Source organism: Erythrolamprus reginae, chromosome 2, assembly GCF_031021105.1.
Source record: "Erythrolamprus reginae isolate rEryReg1 chromosome 2, rEryReg1.hap1, whole genome shotgun sequence".
Classification (NCBI taxonomy): Eukaryota; Metazoa; Chordata; class Lepidosauria; order Squamata; family Dipsadidae; genus Erythrolamprus; species Erythrolamprus reginae.
This window is the reverse complement of record NC_091951.1, coordinates 281,988,897-282,015,809: the sequence shown is the minus strand read 5'-3', so window position 1 is coordinate 282,015,809 and position 26,913 is coordinate 281,988,897. Positions and strand designations below refer to the sequence as shown.

General features: G+C 38.5%; 1 protein-coding gene across 1 annotated transcript in view; it reads right to left on the bottom strand.

The window, feature by feature from the left end:
• The window catches only part of ERCC6L2 (ERCC excision repair 6 like 2), an 82,889-nt gene that overhangs the window by 45,422 nt on the left and 10,554 nt on the right, over positions 1-26,913 (bottom strand). Inside the window, exons 4-9 of the mRNA XM_070742791.1 lie at positions 25,582-25,775; positions 23,614-23,775; positions 19,301-19,508; positions 13,442-13,582; positions 6,994-7,107; positions 3,939-4,058 (exon numbers count right to left, since the gene is read on the bottom strand). Coding sequence (XP_070598892.1) covers positions 3,939-4,058; positions 6,994-7,107; positions 13,442-13,582; positions 19,301-19,508; positions 23,614-23,775; positions 25,582-25,775 — 939 coding nt within the window. The remainder of the gene's footprint in view (positions 1-3,938; positions 4,059-6,993; positions 7,108-13,441; positions 13,583-19,300; positions 19,509-23,613; positions 23,776-25,581; positions 25,776-26,913) is intronic.

The following is a 26,913-nucleotide window of genomic DNA, read 5'->3' as shown; positions in this document are numbered from 1 at the left end:
GTGGCCTCATTCACACATGCTCATGCGCTCATAAAAACGCCCACTCCTCCCCCACAGACAGCCAATCCAGAAAGGTTGGGACACTCTGGTTTAAGGTATGCAACTAATATTACACTAAACCTTAGGTTTTGCGTGATAGGTAAGTTTAGAGTTTAGCTTGAATCCGTTTAGTAGTGTTTCCCCATTATATATTGCTCATGGAGTAAATGAAGTGGAAGAGAGGAGTCCAAATGATAATTTGTCCAGCAAGATTCACTTTCAGGAGGACAAAGACCTACTTTCAGCATTAGTGAGGCTAGGCCCACAGGGGAAAATACTTTCTGGGCAAAAATTTAGTATCAGCATCCATATTCCATACTTCACTTTCATTTAATTATAGACCAACAATTAAGCGATACAGTGAGATATCTGTTTTATGGAATTTGGACAAATTTATTTATTTATTTGTTTATTTATTTTATTTATTTATTTATGCCGCTGGGGGAGGGGGATTAAGTTTCAAAATGGTTAAAAAAAGAAGTTTCATCATGACTTTTTTTCAGATAGTGTAAGAACTGCAGGTCTGAAAAAGCTGTATTTTGACTATAGTAAATTTGAGGTTGTAATATTATATTTCTCAGTGTTTGGGGGAATCATAGTTGCTGTGGGCTTCCTGGAGCCAGAAGCATGAAATGTCGCACTTAAAAGCATGAGATTTACTCAACTTTGTTCTCTTTGTATGTCACAAGTATATGTCAGAAGTGTGCCTTTGATCTCCTGGCAAAGGCCATAAACATGGTTTTATGAAAGCTTATTTCCAGATGAGCCTCTCTTCAATATTGAACAAAGTCACCCCACCCATCCCCATCTTTTGAGTACTACAGGGGACCCAGAAAGAATCATCATTCCATCCATCCATGTTCTTCGACTGGAGGCAGGATGATGCAGATGGAGGGGAATAAAAGACCCAGCACAGCATTTATGAGAAATTTAACAGAAGCTCTGCTCAACCTTTGGGTTATAATAGTGCTTGATTAATGACTTTGGACTTTGCAACTGACTTTTAGGGACATACCATTGTGGAGATATGAATAAGAGATAGTAACCACTAATCAATCACAGAAGCTTCCAGTTTCTCCCACAAATTGGCTCAAGAAAAAGAGTGGAATGTAGACTTGAGAGCTATAAAGGCTGCCTATGGAGAAAGGACTCCGAAAGGAATGTTTTTCAATTAAATGCTGGAGCACATTGGGCAATAGTCAAAGATACATCAACACTTCTGGAACCCAGCCTTTTTTTTCCACTTTCTTGTTCCTGTCCCTTAGATCCCAATACAGATGGCTGCTGCAGAGTTTTCTGACTATGATAAGCAAATAAATGAGTCTAGAGTTTGCTAGGCATTCTCTTCCTTTTTTAAAACCTCTTTTTTTAGGTGGCAATCATACTTATTGAGAAGATCAAAATGGAAATCCACTTCACTTATTTTTAGCTAGCTTCACATATATATAGTGTGTGTGTGTGTGTGTGTGTATACACACACACACACACACACACACACACATATATATATATGATGGTCTTGGCATATTCGGGTTTCTTCCCGTGTAGGATTCAGAAATTTCTGGCGACGTTTCGATGAGGTCCCACTTCAGGCTGGTGTTTCTGTCCTTGTTCTAGGGCGAACACAGCGAGACCTGAGCTGCCTTCCTTTTATAAATACTGGTGGCTGGGTGTGGTTTGATGGCTCAGCATTTGCCTGCTGTGTAGAAACTTCCTGGTGAGTCAGTGGGGTAACACCTGGGGTCGTTGAAGTAACTGAGGTATGCTGATTAGTTAATGATTGTGGATTAGGCGTGATATCCTGAGTAGTTGGAGCTTGCAGGCTACTTGATTGTTTTGCAATGTGTGTTCTGAGTCTGGTTTCAGTTTCTATGGCTGGGATACGTTTGAGGGCTGGTTTCCAGATGTCTGGTAGGCGGGAGGTATCATCCCACTTGTTCATATTTTGGGGATGTTTTTCTATCTCGATGGCTTCCATGATTATTCTTCTGCTGTAGTGTTCTGTTTTGCAAATTAATTTAGTACTGTCAAAATCAATTTCATGTCCTGTAGTTTTGAAGTGTTGTAAAAGGGAGGAGGTTTTTTCTTTTTTCTTTAATGCATTCTTATGTTCTGCAACACGTGCATTTACTCTCCTGTTTAGTTTGTCCAATATATGTGGCTGGGCAGATTTCACACGGTATTTGATCACTGTGTACATTTATACAAGATCACTAACAATCATTCAAAGTTACAGTGGACCACTTCATAACTTCTTGCAAATTGTTTTTGAAGTTACAATGGCTGCATATACAGTGATCCCTCTATTATCGCGAGGGTTCCGTTCCAAGACCCCTCGCGATAATCGATTTTTCGTGATGTAGGGTTGCGGAAGTAAAAACACCATCTGCGCATGCGCGCCCTTTTTTTCTATGGCCGCGCATGCGTAGATGGTGGAGTTTGCGTTCCCCGCCGCCCACGCAAAGGGGAAACCCCGATTCGGCTCCTCGCTGCTGCTGCGCTACCGAGCAGATCAGCTGCTGGGCGGCCGAAGGAACCTTCCCTGGGTCTTCCCGGCCGCCCACGCAAAGGGGAAACCCCGGCTCCTCGCTGATGCCCGCCGCTCGCCTGCCCGCCAGCAAGAGGGGGAAGACCCAGGGAAGGTTCCTTCGGCCACCCAGCAGCTGATCTGCTCGGCGCAGCAGCAGCGAGCAGACGAAGATCGGGGTTTCCCAGCCGCCCACGCAAAGGGGAAACCCCGGCTCCTCGCTGATGCCCCCGCTCGCCCGCCCGCCACCCGCCAGCAAGAGGGGGAGACATAGAGAAAGAGAGAGAAGGAAAAAAAGAGATGAAAGAGGGAGGAAGAGAGTGTGAGAGAGGAAGAAGCAAGAGAGAGAAAGAGAGAGAGAAAGAAAGATGAGAAAGGAAGGGAGTGACGTCATCGGGTGGAAAAATCGCGATATAGCGTTTCGCGAAGATCGAGATCGCGAAAATCGAGGGATCACTGTACACATAGTCCCATAATCACATTTTGGGGGCAACTGGCTAATCTCTACAGTCATTTACAGCATACTGTGGTCACTGCATTGTGATTCATAACTCTTTTTGCAGGTTTCCGGTCTTTATTTCCAGTTTCTGGCAAAAAATGCCAATTGGGAAAATGGGTTTGTTTAATGACCATGTGTTTGCTTACTGACCCCCACACAAATTATCGAAACATTGGGACCAGTAACATAGCGTCTCGATTTATATTTACAATGACTTTCAACCATAATTCTGGGTTCAATTATGGTCATAAGTTAAGGACTACCTGTATTGCAAATTCTAGAAAGACAGAAATCATAGAGTAATAATAATAATAACAACAACAACAGAGTTGGAAGGTAACTTGGAGGTCTTCTAGTCCAACCCCCTGCTTAGGCAGGAAACCCTACAATACTTGAGACAAGTGGTTATCCAACATCTTCTTAAAAACTTATTTGGAGCATTCACAACTTCTGGAGGCAAGCTGTTCCACTGATCAATTGTTCTAACTATCAGGAAATTTCTCCTTAGTTCCAAGTTACTTCTCTCCTTGTTTAGTTTCTACCCATTACTTCCTGTTCTACCCTCAGGTATTTTTAGAGAATAGGTTGACTCCTTCTTCTGTGTGGCAATCCCTGAGTACTTTTACATATTCTGGTTTTACATATCCTTCTATGGAGGTACAAAGAAAGAGATTTGATTTTTGCATTGCCTAATTCCAAATTGCAAAAATCTCAACTAAATTCCCCAGAAAAGTAATGTGTCAATGGTTATAGTTTTATAATAATTATAATTATATAATCACTATGGTTTTTTTTTCAAACTGGTGTGCTGAATGCAAGCAAAAAAATGTACTGGAAAACACCTCTATCCCATCTTTCCCCCCATTTACTTACTTTCATTTTCCCACTATATTTTGGATCAGAAAGAGTTTCAAAGGCAGCGTTTTTGCTAAGATCCACAAAATCGGGAAACTTGGAAAAAACATGGCTGCAGATCCTTGTGATGTAGGCCTCCTAAAATAAAATACAAATCAAGCAAAAGAAAAAGCTAATGTTATTAACAGTTGAATTAAACGAAGTGGAAGAATACACTCAGTGCAAGAAAAAACTGAAAACATTTGAAAAACTCTACATATTCTACATTTGATGCAGATATAGAAAACAAATGTCAGGACCAGTAAGCTGTTTCTGTATTAAAGACAAATAGCAGACTCATTCCACCTGTCTCTATTAAAGAATCAACCATTCCCATTAAGACTACAAATAGCAGGAATTTCATGAAAATATTCTGGAGGAGCAAAGAAAATTGAGAAGTAACAATCTAAGATATAACATAATATACTGGTGGAATGTAATTGAGATGGATATATGAAATATTTCAACTAGCGGGAGAAGTAGACTAAAGAAACTGACCAGGTCTGAGGACACTTTCGGCTATGGGATTTATTATTTGTCCTTTTGTCACTCCCCATTTTTCCCCTTTTAGTTTATTTAAAGTAGAAGGAATGTTTTATTGCTATTGCTACTGTTACAAAAATGAAAATCCCTTCTCAAACTTCTGCAAATAGCCGTCTATCTTCTCTAGAGACTGCCCATCACTATTTAAAGGTTTCCCTGTAGAAGCACAGAAACATAGAAGAAAGACCTCACGGTCCATCTAGTCTGCCCTTATATTATTTCCTGTATTTTATTTTAGGATGAGTACAGTCGTGTCTGACTCTAGGGCAGTGTTTTTCAACCAGTGTGCCATGGCACACTAGTGTGCCGCGAGACATGGTCAGGTGTGCCGCGAAGAAGGAAGCTCAGGTTCCAGTCTTGCAACTTTTTTCTGAGAGAGAGAATGAGAGAGAGAGAAAGCAAGAGAGAGAGAAAGAGAGAGAAAGAGAGTGAGTGAGAGAGAGAGAAACAAGAGAGAAAGAAAAGAGAGAAAGAGAGAGAAAGCAAGAGAGAGAGAGAGAAAGCAAGAGAGGAAGAAAAGAAGAGGAAGGGAGAGAGAGAGAGAGAGAAATGAGCAAAAAGGGGAGGAAAAAAGAGAAATGAGAAAATGATTGAGACAGAGAATCAGAGGAAAGAGAGAGAAACAAAAGAGAGAGAGAAGTGACTCTTGATTTAAAGCATATGATAAAAAGCACCCAAAGAATAAGAGAGAGAAAAACTCCAGTCCTCACCTGTTTTTGGAAATGGTTCAAGAGTGTGTATATATACACACACACAAGGGAGGGGAGGAGACAGGGATGGAAAAAGAGAGTAGAGTGTCTTAGGGTGTCATTTTGTGTCATTTTTGTTGGTGGTCCAGGATTTTGTAAATGTAAAAAATGTGCCGCGGCTCAAAAAAGGTTGAAAATCACTGCTCTAGGGCATGGTACTCGCCTCCGTTTCTTGGCCGTGGAAGCCATCTTTGTTGAAAAACATTTTCCCTTGTCACGTGGCCAACATGGCTATATGCCAAGAGCACTCAGGACGCTGTTATCTTCCCACCAAAGTGGCACCTATTAATCTACTCGCATTTGCATATTTCCAAACTGCTAGGTGGGCAGGAGCTGGGGCAACGAATAAGGCCCATGACTATTCCCCCTTATTCCAGATTGAAATCTACAACAATCAGCTTCTGTTTGTAATTTCATTTCCCTCACCTCTTAGAAAGGAAGAGGAGAAAATGAGGAATAGCAACTGAATCCTCTGCTGATTTTTCTAAACTAGGACATCTGACTGTTACTACACCATATTTATATTTCGAGACAGAAAGGAGGGAAATTAGTCAGCAGAAACCTTGGATAATCCCTTTGGATATTCTGCAGCCATCCCTTTTTCTCTTTCTATTAGAAGATGAAAAGAAAAGAGAAGAAAAGAGAAGAGAAAAGGAAAAGAGCAGGCTTTTAGCTTAACTACTGATGCCGGCTAGAGAAAGCTGCTCTCAGAAAGATTGTTTTGAAATAAATGAATGTAAAACACACAGCAGGTATCAAGGAGATTGCCAGGTTACAGGGAGTGGAATGAGGCCACCACATTGCCTCTTTACTATTGGGACAATTCTTGCTATCTTCCTTACAGTTTTGTTTTCTGTTCCTGTTGCCATTAAAAAAGTAAAGGCGGAAAACAACAAATCCGGGAAGAGCAATATAGGCAACTCAATCGTTAAAAATCAAAGCAGTGTTCAAGTGAAATCATGTGATCCTAATTCAGGTTTCATCTGTTTTATAGATTCACGTATGTCATAAATGATTGGAGTTGCCTTTTCCCCCACTATCATAAGTGCAAAAAAGGACAGCCTGCACTCAAGATAAATAATGATGGTAGACACTGTAATCGTGTTTTTATTACTAGATTCGAACAGTAGATCTATTGGACTTGGAACTACCAACAGACTTGGAAGTACAGTGTTCCCTCAGTTTTCATGGGGGATGTGTTCCGAGACCGCCCGCAAAAGTCGAATTTCCGCGAAGTAGAGATGCGGAAGTAAATGGCTATGAACAGTATCACAAGCCTTCTCTTAGCACTTTAAACCCCTAAATTGCAATTTCCAATTCCCTTAGCAACCATTTAGATTATTACTCACCATGTTTATTTATTAAAGTTTATTAAAAAAATATTTATTAAAGGTGGACAAAAGTTTGGCGATGACATATGACGTCATCGGGCGGGAAAAAACGTGAAATAGGGTAAAAAACCGTGAAGTATTTTTTAAATAATATTTTTGAAAAACCGTGGTATAGACTTTTCGTGAAGTTCGAACCCGTGAAAATCGAGGGAACACTGTACAGTATATTCCTTGAAAAACTATAGTTTCAACATAATTTTAACAGAGTGAGTGAGACATAAAATGAAGACCGGAATTTATTTTATTTTTATTTATTTTATTTATTAGATTTGTATGCCGCCCCTCTCCGCAGACTCGGGGCAGCTTTACCAGTAAGTTGCTGCTTCAAATCAAAGACTTGAGAAAACTAACCTGCTGTTTGCTAGTGTTCTCCGTCTGTAACAGGGCAGCATGATTTGCTATCTTACGAAGGACTGTCAAATAACTGAAATATAACGCACTCATTGTTTTTCCGTGAGCATTTGTCTGTAGAAATATAAACAGTTTAAAAGCTCAGACAACTATAGTACTAAAATAAGGCAAGAAATATTTGTTTCACAAAATCCAGTGTTCGGATTTCTTTTCTCAGGATTAGGGGAAAAACCTGAATTCTGCAATATTAGAAGTGTTTTAGTACTGTACTGAATGGAAAAATACACAATATTGTGCCTCTAAAATTGTTTAAATGTCTGTTAAAGTTTATAATAGGAACATCCTATTTTTGATCTGAAAAAGGCAAAAAACATGTCTATTTCCTTTTCATTTTATGAACAGAAAATATCCCAATAGTCTTTCAAATATAAAAGAATACAATGTGCTTTGAAACTATCATCTGAAAAGAACTGAATTCTAACTTTCTATATTCATTCAAAGTTCTCCGATGTGTAAAAAGAGCTAACTTGATTGCGGATCTATATTGTCAGCCTTTCAAAGTAGCCCAAACACATCCCAAACAATGAATACTGATTTATTAATATCACCCTTATTTGAAAGTTACAGTAACAGAATCTTGCATGTCTTATTTTTGTATACATTTATTTTTTACAATGTAGAACATAGAAATGGGATGTTGGTTTTACCTGATACGACTCTTCTTTTGGGGTGGAGTTAGTATTCAAAATGGGTTGTCCTCGTCCAATCAGTGTGAGGACTGCACTTTTGGAATCTCTGAGGGAAATGCCAAATTTCTAGACTTTCGGGGGACCGGATCCATTGGAACCAGGCCGGAGCTGAAGAAGAGAGGCACTGACCAGTGGTTTGGGGCAGGGGTAGGCAAAGTTGGCTCTTCTATGACATGTAGACTTCAACTCCCAGAATTCCTGAGCTAGCATGATTGGCTCAGGAATTCTGGGAATTGAAGTCCACAAGTCAAAGAAGAACCAACTTTGGATGTGGATTTAAAGCATTTTTGGAAATTTCTGTAAGATAACTGGTTTGTTATATTGGGAAACCATCAAAACCATCTGCTGACTAAAAGAAAACATTGTAACAATTTGTGGAAACAATTTGTGGAAAAAAATTGCTGACAGTGGAGATTGACCTTGTATACAAAGATAGGTGTGTGCTGTGCTATGGTGTTTGATTGTGACTTGTTTTGGTGGCAGAAAATAACAGGATTCTGCACTGGAATGGGATAGACTAAAATTGGAGATTAGCACACTGAAATACAAAGAGACTATATGGATTTAAGCTTCAACTTAAAAAATAAAATTTTTAATAACTATAAATTCAATAATATGGAGGTGTGTATCTATGAAGAATTAACTGGGATATTAAAATATATTCATGAAGATATAAAACATATTTTTTTGGAAATTAAAGGTGATAAGAAAACAAAAAACAAAGTTGGAATATAAAGAACACTCAGAATGTACAATGCTGGAAAATTAAGAAAAAGGAGATTACATTGAAGAAAAAGGGATTGAAAATAAAAAGAACATTCATGATTACATTGGGATTTACAAAGATAAAAAAAGAGTAGACAGAGAGGAGTATGGGTTTCAGAATAATCAATCAAAAATAAGGGGGGGCAATAGGGAGAAGAAATCAGGAGGAATTGGGAGCAGATTCAAGCAAATAATACATTCAAAAGGAAGGAAAGGAATTCGGGGGGGGGGGGGAGAAGTTATGTACAAAAAGAAAAGAAGAAAGCTAAGAGAGGCAGAGAAAAGGGGAAAATGAAAATGGCCTCCCCTGCCCCCAGGAAGCACTCCAGAGGCTGAAAAGCCCTCCCAGAGCCGAAAAACAGCTAGATGGTGCACACATGCATGCTGGAGCTGAGCTAGGGCAACGGCTCGCAGATATGGCTCTGTATACTACCTATGGCACACGTGCTATAGGTTCGCCATCATGGGTATAGTAGGTGCAAATGTTGGAATGTTATATCATTTGTGTAATTACTCTTTCAAAAGGTTTTTTATATAGGATTTGTAATGGAAAGGAAGAGGGATAATAAGACATATATTAATAGACTTAATTGCATCAATATTATTAATTATATATAATTAATCAGGATACAAGTTTTTTTACATAAGATTGGCATATGGTGATATACTGCATATTACAAAAAATGAAAATTAAATTTTGATGATGAATTTAGAAAGGAGGAAGGGAATTCCTCCTTTCATCTATAGTATAGTAGATGAAGTTGTTGGAATTTTATAAAATTTATATACCTATTACCTTAAAAGTTTTTATATAAGATTTATATAATTTTAAATTTTGATTTAATGTTGAGAGAATTTTGATAATTAGTGGGTTTCTGTGTATTGGGAAGTTAGTTAATGTTATCATCCAATAGATGGATGTGTAGCGTAAGGTCAGATTTTGTTTAAATATTGAGGATGACTTAAAGTAAGAAAAAATGAGTAATAAAGGTGAGGTGAGGGTTGAAAAGGTAAAAGAGATTAGAAATTTAGGGCATTTAGAGATGATTCAATAAAAATAAAATAAGGAAAGATAAAAATTAAGGAAAGGAGAAACATGGCCCAACACTAAAAATACAAAAAGGATGGAGTTGAAAGATCAGTATGAAATGAAGAGAAAATGAATGTGCATGGAGGATAAACATTAATGATAGCATTAATATATCTAGAAATAAATACAATATATGTATAAATATCGGGGGGATATAAGTGTAGCACTGAGGATTAAATGAAGTTAGGAACTGAGCTACCTGTCAGTTAACCATAAAATGAATTATGATTAGATTTATTGAAGGAAGGGAAAGAAGGTGGAAGAGGAAGTAGAGAAGGAAGGGGAGAGGAAGAGGAGGGAAATATGAAAGAGGGAAAGAAGGAAAATTAAGGTAGAGGGAAGAGAGAGGGAGATAGAGGGAGGGAAGTGTTATGAAATATTGGGGGAAAACAGACAGATGCTAAAAGAACCAAAAATGCAAAATTAGGATGCCTGTTTCTGGTTTATTGATAGAAATGTATAACTATATATATATTATATGATTTATGGTATACATATGGATGTTTATGTGATGGTGAATTTTTTAAAAAAAAACGTAATGTCCTAATAAATCAGAAATTATTTCTGTAAACATAGTTTACAGAAATGGTCCCACAGACTGGGAACTTTATGACTGAGAGATGCATTTCAATTTCATTATTCCATTTGTTAAACAACTTTTGGCTGCTTAATGTTTATTCAGATGCGCCACTGTTATGCAAAGAGGTATAATCTGTAGACACCACTCCGTATCTCTGGCATCTTGTGTCAGTTCTTCCATGTACTTTGCAGACTTCCATATGTTCTTAGGCGTGTAGTTCCTATCGGCAGCAACAGCTGTCACTGTCCCTGGTGCCCCAATGTCTCCAATTATTATGATGTCTGTCCAGTCATCTATTAAATGATGATGTTCCCTCTTCCTGAGCATGCAATGTGAAGGAGCATGCAGTTTTAGTAATGCATGAAAAACGATGGTCTACAGCAGGGGTGGGCAATTAATTTTGCCATAGGGCCGCATGAAAAATTGGGATGGTTTTAGAGGGCCGGACTAATATAATTAACTGAGTTCTACCCAATACTGTATATTATTGGGTAGAACTGAGTTAATTATATTATAATTATATTGTATATTGTATATTGTATATTGTATATTGTATATTGTATATTGTATATTGTATATTGTATATTGTATATTGTATATTGTATATTGTATACATTGCATATTGTATATTGAACACCCGGTTCTTATCTAGAAAAGTTGGACCGACCTCCGCGGGCCGGTCACAGACAGCGGGCGGGCCGCATCTGGCCCTCGGGCCGCATCTGGCCCAGGTCTGGTCTACAGAAAAGGTTCCCAAACTTGGCAATTTGTGGACTTCAACTCCCAGAATTCTCCAGCCACCTACTCCATGCTGGCTGGAGAATTCTGGAAGTTGAAGTCCACAAGTCTTAAAGTTGCCAAGTTTGAAGACCTCTGGTCTACAGAATAGTTTATATCACCTTCCTTTAACTGTTGAAATGTGAATATGACATTCATGACTAGGACAAATAATTTAAAGTGTAATGGACAGTGATGTGCATGTGTGTGTGTGTGTGTATAGGGATACATTTACGTCGGTGTTAACTTTTGGCAACTGCCTAGATTAAGTCCTTGAAATTTTCTTGCCAACATTTTTAATAGTGTTATTTGCCCTCAGGATTTGTAGAGTGTGACTGGGCCAAGGATACTCAGCTAGCTTTGTGTCTTAGTCAGGCCTAGTACTCATACCTTCCTGTTTTTTAGCCCAATACCTTTAACTGTACCAAACTGGCTTTCATAACAGCCAATACAGATGCATAAATCCAAAAAAATTGACAAACATTATCTAGAATAAGCTTTCAGCTCATTTTTTCCTCCATGTTACAGTTGGCTGGAAAAACATTGCCTCCACTTATTCTCCGTTGACTATGTTTGAAGCATATGCAAAAGTATACTTTGCCTCATCTTTCACAATTGTTAGCTTTGCTTACTTTGTATAAAGTTAGGATATAAACTTAAAAACACCTGGGAATTTGAAATGAATTCCACACCACATGCTTAAAATTCAAAGTATTCTTCTTCAAGTATCTGAAACATATTTAAACTGAAACAACTATTAAAAAAATCTCATCCAATAGCTTTCCAGTAGACCAGCAATGATATCAACAACGGTCTCAAATAACTACTTTCCTGGCTATGCCTGGCTGATTTTTAGGTGATGATTCACTGACCATTTATGTTGTGGTAGTCCAGTGAGGTAAACATGACAAAAATTAAGTTTATTCATTTTATGGTTCACACGAGATGAGCAATAATAAAACGGCTTCTATTATCTCTTAGTAATATAGCTTGTAAAGGTGTGCCACAAAGCCTTTTCCTTGATTATTTTTTACTTTGAAACATTTTCAAACACATCTGTTTAACCTGAAGTAAATCAATAGCAATCAATGAGGCCATTTCAAAATGGAGGTATGATTAGACATACATTTAGCATCCCATTCAAAAAATATCTATTTATTAAAAGATGAATAAATCTCCACCCAATAGAAGTTTTTCTTTTTTTCCATTCAAGTGTGTGCTATTCTCCAAGACTACTTGGGCAGGTTCCTGCAATTTTCTTGGCAAGGGTTTTCAGAAGTGGTTTGCCGTTGTCTTCTTAAGGCAGTGGTTCTCAACATGGGGGTCGAACGACCGTTTCATAGGGGTGGCCTAAGACCATGGGAAAAGACGAATTTCCCATGGTGTTAGGAACTAAAGCGTCTATTCTGGCACCTCGGAATATATTTTTACAATCTGACCAATCAGGCGTTTACAGTGGGGGGTGTCCCTCTGACCTTCCTGCCAATCAGCTTAATGCTCTGTTGGGAGAAGTGGTGCTATACTCATGGTTGGGGGTCACCACAATATGTGGAACTGGATTAAGGGGTTGCGGCATTAGAAAGGTTGAATACCACTGTTTTAGGGCTTCAAGAAAGTGACTGGCTCAAGGTCACCCATTTGGCTTTGAGCCTAAGCAGCACCAGAACTCGGAGCATCCCAGTTTCTAGCCTGACACCTTAACCAGTACACCAGAGTGGCTCTCATACACACGATTTAGCATTGTTGTAATACTGTAGTAATAGTGATTGAACTTCTATTTGGGTAATTCAAATCAGTGCTTTTTTGTTGTGAGTCGCCCCGAGTCTTCGGAGAGGGGCGGCATACAAATCTAATAAATTGAATTGAATTGAATTGAATTTCCCCCCCTTTAAATTAAGGGGGCCTTCTCCGGGTCCCGTCAACTAAACAATGTCGGTTGGCGGGCCCCAGGGGAAGAGCCTTCTCTGTGGCGGCCCCGACTCTCTGGAACCAGCTCTCCCCAGAGATTAGAACTGCCCCTACCCTCCTTGCCTTTCGTAAACTCCTTAAAACCCACCTTTGTCGTCAGGCATGGGGGAACTGAAATATCTCCCCTGGGCCTATACAATTTATGTATGGTATGCTTGTATGTATGTCTGCTTAATAATGGGGTTTTTAAAATATCTTAAATTGTAAATTATTAGATTTGTTATGAACTGTTTTTATTGTGTTGTGAGCCGCCCCGAGTCTACGGAGAGGGGCGGCATACAAATCTAATAATAAACATAGAAGCATTAAAAAGACTTAGAAATTGCCCCCTCCCGCAATTAGCTTGTTTGTATTTATTTATTATATCTACAGCACAGAATGTCATTATCCATGTACTCTACAGTCCCGTTAAGATTTATGTTGGGGGAAAAAACAGAAGCTGGATATGTAGTAGGTCAAAGCACTATTGTAGATGGTCATTGTACTTCAAACAAACTTAAGTTTAAAAATAATGCTTACTTTGTAGCAACAATTCTTCCTTTTATGGCCACTGCTACAGCTACAGGCTTCACGTGCCCGCAGAACGAACTGCACATCTTCTGTTTCCAATACAGTCTTATAAACCATCCTCTGGAACTCTGTCAAAGAACAATATACCATCTGGCGAGATAAAATGCAAAACAGGGGGAATAAAACAACACAAATAATACATTACAAACTAAAACATGTACCAGGTTTGAAAACTGAAGAGGTGGGCTTTTTTCAATGTTTATGATCAACCAGCACTTTATATTCAAATGATACAATCTGCTAAGAATGTGAAAGATAAACTGTTGTGATCCCCCTCAATCCCTAAGACAATAGATCTTAAATTGCTTAAAAGATCCATTTGCCATTTCCTGGCACTATTGTGGAGACTAATGCAGGCAGCAGGAATAAAAAGCCAATTTTTAAGACTGACATTCTGAATGGCTGATATAGGAGGGAGAGATTCTTGGACACTGGTATGACATACTTAATCCTTCCTCTTTAAGATCATGGGTGGCATCTCCCTGACATCTTTTGGTCTCAACCAGCAGGATGCAGATATTCTAAGACCCCTCCTGCATTTGGGCCACCCACAAAGCAGCAGCACCATGCCGTGCTATAATAATCGAATGCTATCTTGAACATATACTCACATTATCAAGAGAAAGGGATAAAAATAAAAGCTTCTAGATTAAAGGCAACCGAGTGACATTGCTGTTAATCTTCTCTTTAGAAAACACAGTTTAGACTGCATTATTACAAGCTTTAGCTGAAAGGCAGGTATAAACAAGGAAGAAAGAGCAGCAGAGAAATGTGCATCTTTATTAAACGTGTGATTGGGCGTTCTCCGGCATGTATTTCTACATTTATCAAAACATTCCAGGCAGGATAGCTGAAACGTTTGTACATCTTTCATAAAGGGAACAAAGCCACACAGTTTTGGACTCATCCATTTTATACTATAAAAAAGAGCCACAAAAAATATGGAACTCCAATTAATCCATGGATTTTGAACAAATACTGAACATTATTATTATTATTATTATTATTATTATTATTATTATTATTATTATTATTATTATTTATTGGATTTGTATGCCGCCCCTCTCCGCAGACTCGGCGCGGCTAACAACAGTAATGAAACAGTGAATAACAATAATCCAATACTAAAAACAGTTAAAAACCCATTATATAAAAACCAATCATACATACATACAGACATACCATGCATAAAATTTTAAAGGCCTAGGGGGAAAGTGTATCTCAGTTCCCCCATGCCTGGCGGCAGAGGTGGGTTTTAAGCAGCTTATGAAAGGCAATACAACATGCGTGCATTTATGCATCTTCCATCAATTTATGCATATTGGACAGAAAATGAAAGTCTCTGCATGAAAATTATTCATAAGAATATTATAATGTTCCAGTAATATTTAGTGGAAATGAGAAGAAAAGCAAAGGGTTTACAGTGATCCCTCGATTAGTGCGGGGGTTACGTTCCAAGACCTCCCGCACTAATCAATTTTCCGCGGTATAGTGGTGCGGAAGTAAAAACACCATCTGCGCATGCGTGCCCTTTTTCCATGACCGCGCATGCGCAAATGGTGGAGCCGGGGAGCAACGAAAGTGCGGAAGCCGACAAAGATTGCTTTGAATGTCGGCTGCCCCTACCCCCCAACACCCGCCCGCCCGCCGTTCACCCGCCAGCCTGCTCGTTCGCCCGGCCGCTCGCTCACTCGCCGCTCGAGAACAAGAGGGGGAGAGATAGAGAAAGAGAGAGAAGGAAAGAAAGAGATGAGAGAGGGAGGAAGAGAGTGTGAGAGGAAGAAGCAAGAGAGAGAAAGAGAGAGAAAGAAAGATGAGAAAGGAAGGAAGAGAGTGAGAGAGAGGAAGAAAGAGAGAGAGAGAAGAGTGGAAGGAAGAGAGAGAGAAATGATAGAAAAAAGGGGAGAAAAAAAGAGAAATGAGAAAATGATTGAAGCAGAGAATGACAGGAAAGAAAGAGAAAGAGACAGAGAAGTGACTCTTGGTGATGACGTATGACGTCATCGGGTGGGAAAAACCGTGGTATAGCAAAAAAACCGTGGAGTATTTTTTAATTAATGTTTTTTGAAAAACCGTGGTATAGCATTTCGCACTAATCGAGACCGCACTAATCGAGGGATCACTGTATTTCAAACTCTTGTTTTTCAAGTCATGCTTTTGGCTTTTTCATAAAAATCTGCCTGCACAAATCATATTTGGAATCTCATTGAAAGGTGAAAGCCTTGAGTCTTTTCCTTTAATTCCACATAATAACACATGAAAAGACTGCCACAAAGAGCAAAATCAATACAGATATTTCATTTAAAGTGCTCGTGACTCTGGACAGTCCACCATTTATAGATAATTTAACAACCAAATTCCATCTTGATGCACTCTGGGTAGGTCTCACTCACTGTAAAAGAAGATTTTTAGATGATCTAAGCCATAAAAAAATCTGAGCATTATTGTATAGCATATTTCATATGTTATGCCATTGATTGTTTTGTAGACATACTAAGATAACTACAGACCTAGGGAAAGGTTAGAAGATTGGACCTGGGGATTTTTTGCATCTCGGAGCAAAACTAAATTAATTTGATCAACCAGTCAAAAAAGTCATGTCTGACATGGACAGTTATACAAATTATTAGTGATTAGACAATCATTAGGTGTTGTACCTCATGATTCTTGACAAATGTATCTTTTCTTTTATGTACACTGAGAGCATATGGACCAAAGATAAATTCCTTGTGTGTCCAATCACACTTGGCCAATAAAGAATTGAATTCTATTGTATTCTATTGTATTCTATTCTATCATATCATATTCATACATTTCTTATTTTAGCTAAGATCATCTTTTTTAAAATTTATCCAAAGAAAAGCAAAAGGTAATTTAATGAATTTAATTTATTAGATTTGTTATAACTGCCCTCTTAAAATATTTTTATTGAAAGAAAAAATATAAACAATTAAACACAGTTTTAAAAGCATAACTTGACTTAGCAGCCTTGCATTGGGGGAAGAGGGCAGAGTCCATGGTGTGACATAGAAGGTTTATATTTTTTTTAAAAACTTTAAATGTTATAACTTGAACCTGCTGATCATGGAAAGGTGAATTGGAGAGTGATGTGAGACGATTAATTGTAGAAAGCTTTTGGGTATTATACCTAAAGTTGATGCAACAAGTTACTGAATTTAAAATAATAATATATTTTTTTCACACTAGACCTACATGAAGTGTAAAATTCAGAGACAAAAATATGCAAACATTCCAAAAATCAACTGAGAAAGCAAATACCCCCCTCCCAAAGAAGTATATAAAGATGAAATCCAGGAAAACTGAGAGGTTAGTATTTTCTAAAAAGGTCAGACAATCAAAGAATGCATTCCATAGGAACAGGTTTTGAGCTCCCCAATCAATAGCTATTTCAAGACATGAACTTCCATGAAAAAGACAGACAAGTTTATTTTAATGAGCAGTGGGAATGGAAGATTCATGTCCCAAGATACAAAAGAACCAAAGTAACTCCAAATCCCTACTTGTTTCAAAGAAGTCACCAAGAGGAGGACAATGCCCTCTGAATTTTCAGGGACAATAACTGCAACAATCACTTGGATAATTTTCAGAATGGGTGCAGTGTTTCCATTCATTATTTTCAATAACACTATAGAAATCTAATATAACAAAGAAGTTGTGTGCACATTGCTGAAAGGCCGATAACTACTACAGGCCAAAGGTAGGTGCTAATAATTCATGCAGATTCTGCAAAACAAAGTATTTGGAATTCTGCTTTTATAATAGGCCATTTAATGATATCACTGTGACGTAGATCAAATCCTTGCAAGGCTGAAAATGCACTTATGGAAAAATGTTTGATAAAACATTTGTATCAAACAGCAACAGTTAGCTGACTATGGATGATTTTACCAAAACTAAGCAGAGTTTGATATGATTTGTACTTCAATGGAAAAACATCGGAAAATCACAACACTGCAGACTATATAAGAAATTGGAAAATATATTTTCCATAAAAACAGTTAGTGATTAGCAAGTAGTATCCAGATTTTTGTTTTTTAAAAAAGTTGCAGGAAAGTAAAGGCTTTGTTCTTCCAGAATATTATTTAGCAATATGTCACAAATGCCACACAAAATTATGTTCCCTTTGTCTAATTTCCCTACTCTACACAGAGATAGCATCTATCATTCAGGTATTTAAAAATCTCTAGCTTCCAAGTCAAAGAATATTACTGGTAACATCACACACAAAAATAATGAGTTTTATTTTACATTCACTTGGTGCACATGAAGAGCTTAGGAAAACATAATAAAGTCCCACACAGTAACCTCCTGAGTTCTCTGAAAGTGAAAAGTCCCTTCCTCCAAATGTTAGGAAAAAATGGCATAGAGGATGGCTAGGTTGCTCATAGCCTTTGAGAGGAAGGATAACTTATTTTTTCTTGAAGTCAATTATGTTACAATTATTCACAAATCAAAAAGAGGGCTGTGAAAATATTTACAAATGCCTCACATCCTGAACATAAATTGCACTATAGAGCATTGCGCATCAGAACAACTAGACACAAGAACATTTTCACGAATGCCATCATTCTGCTAAACAAATAATTCCCTCAAACTACTGTCTACTAAATACTGTACTGTCAAACTATTCACTGTCTGCATTATTACTATTAATCTTACTGTGTTCAATTCTGGAGACCTCACTACAAAAAGATATTGACAAAATTGAACAGGTCCAAAGACAGGCTACAAGAATGGTGGAAGGACTTAAGCATAAAACGTATCAGGAAAGACTTAATGAACTCAATCTGTATAGTCTGGAGGACAGAAGGAAAAGGGGGGACATGATCGAAACATTTAAATATATTAAAGGGTTAAATAAGGTCCAGGAAAACAAACTTCCAGCAGACATGGTAGATAAATCCACAGTAACTGAATTTAAACATGCCTGGGATAAACATATATCCATCCTAAGATAAAATACAGAAAATAGTATAAGGGCAGACTAGATGGACCATGAGGTCTTTTTCTGCCGTCAGACTTCTATGTTTCTATCATTCCTATCGCCCAACTCCTCCCACTTATGACTGTATGACTGTAACTTGTTGCTTGTATCCTTACAATTTATATTGTTTCCTAGTATGATTTGATCACTATGACTATCATTTAGTTCTGCACCTTATTTGTTTAGCAGAGTGATGGCATTCAGGTAAAAACTGTTCTTGTGTCTAATTGTCTTGGTGTGCAGTGCTCTGTAGCGACATTTTGAGGGTAGGAGTTGTACATTAAAAAAAGATACATTGTCGATAATCATGAGGTACAACACTTAATGATTGTCATAGGGGTCAAAAAGCGATGAGGAAGCAATCAATATTAATAAAAATCTTAAGGATACAAGCAACAAGTTACAGTCATAAGTGGGAGGAAATGGGTGATAGGAATGATGAGAAAAAACTAGTAGTAATAGTAGTGTAGACTTAGTAAATAGTTTGACAGTATTGAGGGAATTATTTGTTTAGCAGAGTGATGGCATTCAGGTAAAAACTGTTCTTGTGTCTAATTGTCTTGGTGTGCAGTGCTCTGTAGCGACATTTTGAGGGTAGGAGTTGAAACAGTTTATGTCTAGGATGTGAGGGGTCAGTGAATATCAAGGAAACAATCAAGTCGTTTTCTAGTTCCCCATCTCTAAATGTGCATGCCACTACCATATGGGCAGTTTCATATGTAGGATACCTTAACATACTGCCTATATAAACTGTACAAAATCCACAGTAATAGGAATAAATCAAGATAATAAATGGAGCTCACTCTGTCTTCTTTCTTGGGCAACTGGTCACTGATGAGAGCCTTTGTACGCCTTAAGAAATAGCCCGATAGTTTTTGAGCTAGCCTTGTCATTGCCTTTCGACCTGTGGCTAGCTCTCTTTTAGTTGCAGTGTGCCGCTGGCCCAGTTCTACAGGCTCAGAAAACTCTGTCTTGAAACGTGCTTCGCTACCCAACAGCCCAGGTACAGCCCTAAGAGAAAGAGAAAACTGTTGGTTTTTTTGTGTATCAAGCACTTATATAGGATATTAATTTTAGCAGGCTTCTAGAGTCAAAGTTCTACAGTTGTTATCGACTTTCGGACACCAGTTGTAAGACTTACCAAGTTTTAACTATTTGTTGGACCAATTTTGGGCTTTATTCTCATTTTATCATTTATATTTTGTGAAAAGCCTCTATAATAAGTGAAGTAAAACACCACCACCGAATTTATTTATTTATTTTATTTATTTATTGGATTTGTATGCCACCCCTCTCCGTAGACTCGTGGCATTGTGACTGTGGAGCCGAAAAACAAACTATCCAACATATAGTGAAAGAGTACCAATTAAGAGTCTATAATGGACACTTGGTTGATTTCCTGGCTGCGACAAATGAAGCAAAAAATTATAACTATAATCTAGATCAGTGATGACGAACCTATGGCACGAGTGCCACAGGCGGCACGCAGAGCCATATCTGACGGTGAGCAAGCCAGTGCCCTAGGTTAGCTCCAACATGCATGTGCAAGCTGGCCAGCTGATTTTCGGTTAACATGGAGGTTGTGGGAGGGCATTTTTGGCTTCTGGAGGGCCTCTGGGTGCCGTGTTTTTACCCTCCCCAGGCTCCAGGGAAGTCTACTAGGCCCACCGGAAGTCAGGAAATGGGCTATTTCTGTCCTCCAGAGGGCCTTGGGGCAGGCGGGAAGGCCATTTTTGTGCTCCACAGGTTCCAGGGAAGTCTACTGGGCCCACCAGAAGTCAGGAAATGGGCTATTTCTGGCCTCCAGAGGGCTTTGGGGTGGGCGGGGAGGCCATTTTTGCGCTCCACAGGTTCCAGGGAAGTCTACTGGGCCCACCGGAAGTCAGGAAATGGGCCTTTTCTGGCCTCCAGAGGGCCTTGCTGGGGAGGAGGCCATTTTTGTGCTCCACAGGCATTGAATTATGAGTGTGGGCACTCGTGTGTCTGCGATAGCGTGTGTGCACATGCTTTCGGCACCCGAGGGGAAAAAGCTTCGCCATCATTGATCTAAATATAAGTTTATAACATTTTCTATTTCATGTTTTATATAATTATCTCTTTTAATCAAAAGGTGATGAGAATGTGCCATATGATAAATATGTGGAAAGCCATCTTTAGTGTGGCAAAAACAATATTTTCCTTTAATTGGTTTCAAAAGTTGCGGATGCTGCAGTGCTCCTGTTGTTCACCTTTACGATTGATCGCAGGGATGCAGCGGTGCCTCCCCACCTATCTCTTTCCCTCTCTCCAGCCAGGTCTCCCCCCGCCCCGTTCTGCTCCCAAGGCTCCACAGAGTTACCTTAAAAAAACAGAGTCCCCTGCAGCTTCATGAGAAGTACTATTTGCTAGAGGAATAGCACATGGTTATTACAAGATAGCCAGTCTCTATAGAAAAGTTGAGCTTTGGATCGCATTGGTTTTGCAAAAGAGTGCTGGGTTCCTCTTAGAAACATAGAAGAAATATAGAAGACTGACGGCAGAAAAAGACCTCATGGTCCATCTAGTCTGCTCTTATACTATTTCCTGTATTTTATCTTACAATGGATATATGTTTATCCCAGGCATGTTTAAATTCAGTTACTGTGGATTTATCTACCACGTCTGCTGGAAGTTTGTTCCAAAGATCTACTACTCTTTCAGTAAAATAATATTTTCGCACGTTACTTCTAATCTTTCCCCCAGCTAACCTCAGATTGTGCCCCCTTTTTCTTGTGTTCACTTTCCTATTAAAAACACTTCCCTCCTGAACCTTATTTAACCCTTTAACATATTTAAATATTTCGATCATGTCCCCCCTTTTCCTTCTGTCCTCCAGACTATACAGATTGAGTTCATTAAGTCTTTCCTGATACGTTAAGTTTTATGCTTAAGACCTTCCACCATTCTTGTAGCCCGTCTTTGGACCCGTTCAATTTTGTCAATATCTTTTTGTAGGTGAGATCTCCAGAACTGAACACAGTATTCCAAATGTGGTCTCACCAGCGCTCTATATAAGGGGATCACAATCTCCCTCCTTCCTGCTTGTTATACCTCTAGCTATGCAGCCAAGCATCTTACTTGCTTTTCCTACTCTTCAAAAAAACAAAACGTTAAGTTGGGTGCTGCTGGGCTTTGGAGTTACACGAGGAGCAGGATGAGTCCTGCAAGTCCCTTGGGTGACTGGGTGGAAAGAAGGTCTCAGCCTGCATGCTGTAAGTGGCCAATCATGTCTACTGACTGGTTTTAGGGTTGCTTGCCTGTCTGACTGGGTTGCTTTAGAGCAGGAGAAGATATGGAAAGTCTTAGGAGAGGGAGTAGAGCACTAGGTGCCTCAGGGATGCGGGAGGCCTTAGCAGCCCCAGGCAGGAGGGCCTGGGTCTATGCTAGGTCACTGAGACCCTTCTCTACCCAGGGCACCTGGGTTCACTTAACAACCCACCCAATTGTTGAACGATTGCACTGGGGAGAGTAGGGATAGAAGCTTCTTAAGCAAGACGTTTCGCTGAATGGCCATCATGACATGCAACCTTAATGGGCATGCTCCATTACAGTCAAAAGTCGAGAAGTACCTGTACATATTAGGTTAGGATCCTTACTTACCTAGGAAAAAATCCAAATGAATTAAATCAGATCTATCCCTGTGCAAATCCATATTAAATTGCACTGTAATCTTGTATAATATTGCCAAATACATTCATTTTTAGAACTCTCATTTAATTTCATTACACCTAAGTTATAATATCTTGAGAATCAAACCTATTTTCCAGTTTATGGAAACGTAATGTGGAGACGTTTGTTAAGGCTGACAATACTACTACTATCAATGACAGTTGTACTATGAAATCATAAAGTTTAAAAATGGTTGTGAGCGTATGTATTATTTTTGCTATACTCGTAAATGAAATCAGAATAATTTTAATGTATTCTTACATGGTTATTGCAGGGAAAAAAGTTCCAGTATTAGAAAAAATGGGAATACAGTATAAGCTAGCACATGAAACTTGTATCACATTACTATTAAAACTATAACTTCACTAGCTTCCAATGCTGAAAGCACTATAAAAGAGATGCACTCAAGTAGACATGGGCTCACATATGTGTCTTAAGAAACATATGTGCCATGCTAACAAAGCTATGTTGGTACTCAAACCTGGGATAGCAGGTTACTGTACAAGCCCAGGAAAAAAAATAACACCTTTTTCAGGGTTGCACCAGATGTATCTCCTTAGGGGACAGAACGCACAACATTTCTTGCTTCCCCACTTTACCTGATCCACTAGAACAGAGAGTCAAGGAATGTTGCAGGTTCCATTCCCTAAAGAGATTTGGTGGAAACCCTATGAAGGGCCTTCTCCGTGGCGGCTCCCTCCCTCTGGAACATCATCCCTCCAAAATTAAACTAAGGCCCTGAATACATGGTTCTGCCAGTGGGCCTGGGGAGCCTAGAGCGGGATACATCCACTAAATGGCTGGTATGAATGTGTATTGTCACGAGAGTGAGGAGGGCTGGGGTTTTTTTGTTTTTTGTTTAATTATTTTTATTTCTTTTATATTGTGTTTTTATGTCCTGTAAGCTGTCCTGAGTTGCTATGTGCCAGTAGGCGGCAGCATACATTTTCTAAATAAATGAATAAACCTTTTCACAAAATTCCAACAGGTGTACTATATGTGCTATACATCCCCTGAAGAACATTTTCTGCATCACATGCTGTACACCCTAACAGAAAGAAGGCGGCATACATTTAGGTTTCTAAACTGCTCTTTCCTTGTATTTTTAAGCAGAGTATAAATGCCTACAACTAATGTCATCAGGCACTGAAGGAGTCATCTCACACATTACACAGTAATAAATGCACATTTATCATGCTTGTTCCATGACAAACACTCACACAATGGGAAATATGCATTCTATCAATTCTTGGCACAGACAACTAAATTTTGGGTTGCCAAAATTCTCTGCAAAAGACATCTGTAAGACATGTGAGTGCCAGCCACGCGTAATACATGAGAACTTTGTTGCGCAGAGAGATAAACAAGGGGGAGAAAGAATGATAAACACCCCATCTCTGCTTGTAATGTTACATTTTATTTCACTTACCAGTCCATAACACACCAAAGCTCTTTCATGTTGTTCTGTAAAATTGTCCCAGTAAGTCCCAACCGAACTTTACATGTTAGAGCTTTCATCGCCTGAGAAATCTGAGATTTTGGATTCTTGATTCTATGTACTTCATCTGCAATGACAGCTGACCACTGTAAGCTATGAAAAATAAGGAATTGGAAAATAAGTTTTTCTAAAGTCTCTCCTTCAATTCAGTTTTCATAATGAGCCAGTGCTCATTTTTTTCATACTGATCTCATCCTATTCCGCCATATATTGTATATTAATAGCTTGAATCAATACACTGCAGGATGGCAGCCTGTTTAATGAAGGTTAGGGATCATAATCTAATACAGTGTCTCCCAACCTTGGCCACTTGAAGATATTTGGACTTCAACTCCCATAATCCCCCAGCCAGCATTCGCTGGCTGGGGAATTCTGGGAGTTGAAGTCCAGATATCTTCAAATGGCCAAGGTTGGGAAACACTGATCTAATTCACAGAACTACATTGTAGGGTGAGAAATATGTTTTCACTTTTCTAATCTATAGCTGATTGACTGGCTTAATGTCAATCATCCAGTTTGTCTGTCTAAAGAAAGATTACAAAATGGATCACTCTGCTGCAAATATAGCACCTTAATCACTACACCATAGCGGCTCTCATATACATATTTCACTTCTCTATTTTAAAGAGCACTGAACATTTAAAAGCTTAAGGCAATGCTCATATCTTTGTTAATAATTAAGGCTTAAAGGCCCATAAAAGCAATTTTTAAGAAGGAAAATAGGACTTTGTTTGGAAGGATGCCCAGATTGCTAAAATGAAAATGCAGACAACCATAGGTCACTGAAAGCAAACTCTTGACTCAGTAAAGGGCATTTTTCACTGGCAGCATTTGGTGAATAGCCAAACCCCCATGTGCGAGATTGCAGAATCTGAAGGTGTCTGAGACTCATTTTCATTTGTTTGCATGTGTTTATATCACATAGACTTCAACCCGGGTGAAATTGGAGAACCGGTAGTGGAAATTTTGAGTAGTTCAGAGAACCGGTAAATACCACCTCTGGCTGGCCCTAGAGTGGGGTAGGAAGGGAGATTTTGCAATATCCTACCACTGGAGGGGGGTGGGAATGGAGATTTTGCAATATCCTTCTCCCAGGAGTGGGGTGGGAATGGAGATTTTGCAATATCCTTCCCCTGCTATGCCCACCAAGCCATGCCCACAGAACTGGTAGAGAAAAAAAATTGTATTTCACCCGATTCGAACAAAGGCATTGTGTACCCAGGATTATACAGGGGGTGGACAAAAAAATGGAAACACTTGACTTTTTGGCATCATAATGTTTGAACATGTTCAAATCAATCAAAACTTGACATATTTTAATGTTTTTTTAAAAAATTCTGTTATTTGATGTTTTTTTAAACTACCTTTTTTTTTTACAGAAATTTAAGGAAATTGGTTATAACCTTCTAGAAATAGCAGACCTCTCACACTTTCAAAGAGGCCAAATTGTTGGTGCTCGAATGGCAGGCGCTAGTGTAACAGAAAGTGCCTGAATGTTTGGCATTTCAAGAGGTAATGTCTCAAAAGTTATGACTGCTTTTGAAAGAGAAGGGAAAATGCCCTCATCCAAGCACAGATCTGGTCGAAAGTCGAAGTTGTCTGAGCGAGACCATCCGACTATAAAGCGAATTGTTAGAGGGGATTGCAAGACCACAGCTCCTAAAATCACTGCAGAGCTCAATAGACATTTACAGAACCCAGTTTCCACCAAAACTGTTCGAAGGGAGCTTCACAAATCTGGATTCCACGGAAGAGCTGCAAGGTGTTTCCATTTTTTTGTCCATCCCCTGTATTTCTTTCTTACCTTTTCCTTTATCTCTAGCTATTTGAAGGATTGATAACACCAACTTATATATTTTTTAAAGCTTCATATTCAGTAGCAGTCATTACAGAATGTACCTGTTAAGCTCATTCAAACAAAGGCGAAGTGCTTCATAGGTTGTTAGCACAATTTCACATTTCCCCAGCTTGATTCGATTTAACTCGTGCTCTTTTCTGTTGCCATGCAGAATTATAACCTTGAAGTAGCCCCAAACATCTAATTCTTCTTTCCAATTATAGAGCACAGAAAGTGGGGCCACAATCAAGAAAATCTGAAGCACAAGAAACATACAATAGTGCGCTGATGAATAAAGGAAAAAAGTAACCAGAGTGCAAAACTGTTACAATTTTCAAATGAAATAAGTTTTCTTTTCTTTTTTTTCTTTTTTTTTTTGGTTTTCTTTTTTTTTTAAAAAAATGATGTTTATTGGTTATATACAAATATATACAAAGAAACAATACAAAACAGTGTTGACAAGACAAGGTGTTCATATCATAAGCATCTGATCATTGTTTCCAATAGGGTCGAACGAACCACATTTAACAATAACATTGAACATAAGACAACCCCTTCCCCCCCCCACCCCGCTGCCAGTCTGTAACTTGTTGCGTATATCCAAAGATTTTTATTAATATTGCTTCTTCATTGCTTATTTGACCCCTATGACAATCATTAAGTGTTGTATCACATGATTCTTGACAAATGTATATTTTATTTTATGTACGTTGAGAGCATATGCACCAAGACAAATTCCTTGTGTGTCCAATCACACTTGGCCAATAAAAATTCTATTCTATTCTATTCTATTCTATTCAGTCAGCGGAATCATATTTCTTAAAGTTTGCTTAATCGTTGGTCTAAAGCTTCCTTTTCTAAATAATGTGTTTAGTATTATGATTGTTATAGTTCTAATTCATTTCTATCCTAAAAAGAAGAAAAAGAAAAAAAAAAGAAAGAAAAGGAAAAAAAAAAGGAAAAAGGGTGTCAGCGAGCAAGCAAATAAATCGTCATATTTTGTTCTTCTCCTTCTCTCCCCCGTTCTTGATCTTTTTATAATTTGTTTTATTGTATTTTGTTTCCCTTCCCTTCTTTAGCTCTCTCCCTTTCATTGATCCAGTTATAGAACTTGTCCCATGTGGTTATATTTTTTGTTTCCTTGTTGTCTTTCAGTTTTTGTGTTAAGGAGTCATACTCGGCGCAATCGAATATTTTTTTAATCATTTCTCTATCTGATGGTACCTCTTCCCTTTTCCAGTTTTGAGCTATTGATATTCTGCTTGCTGTTATAATGTGTTGGATTATATAGTAATCTGTTTTCTTTATTTTTGTGTCTATTATTCCTAATAAAAAGGTCTCTTGTTTGAATGAGAGATTAATGTCTGTAATTTCGAATCTCCAGGACCTTATTT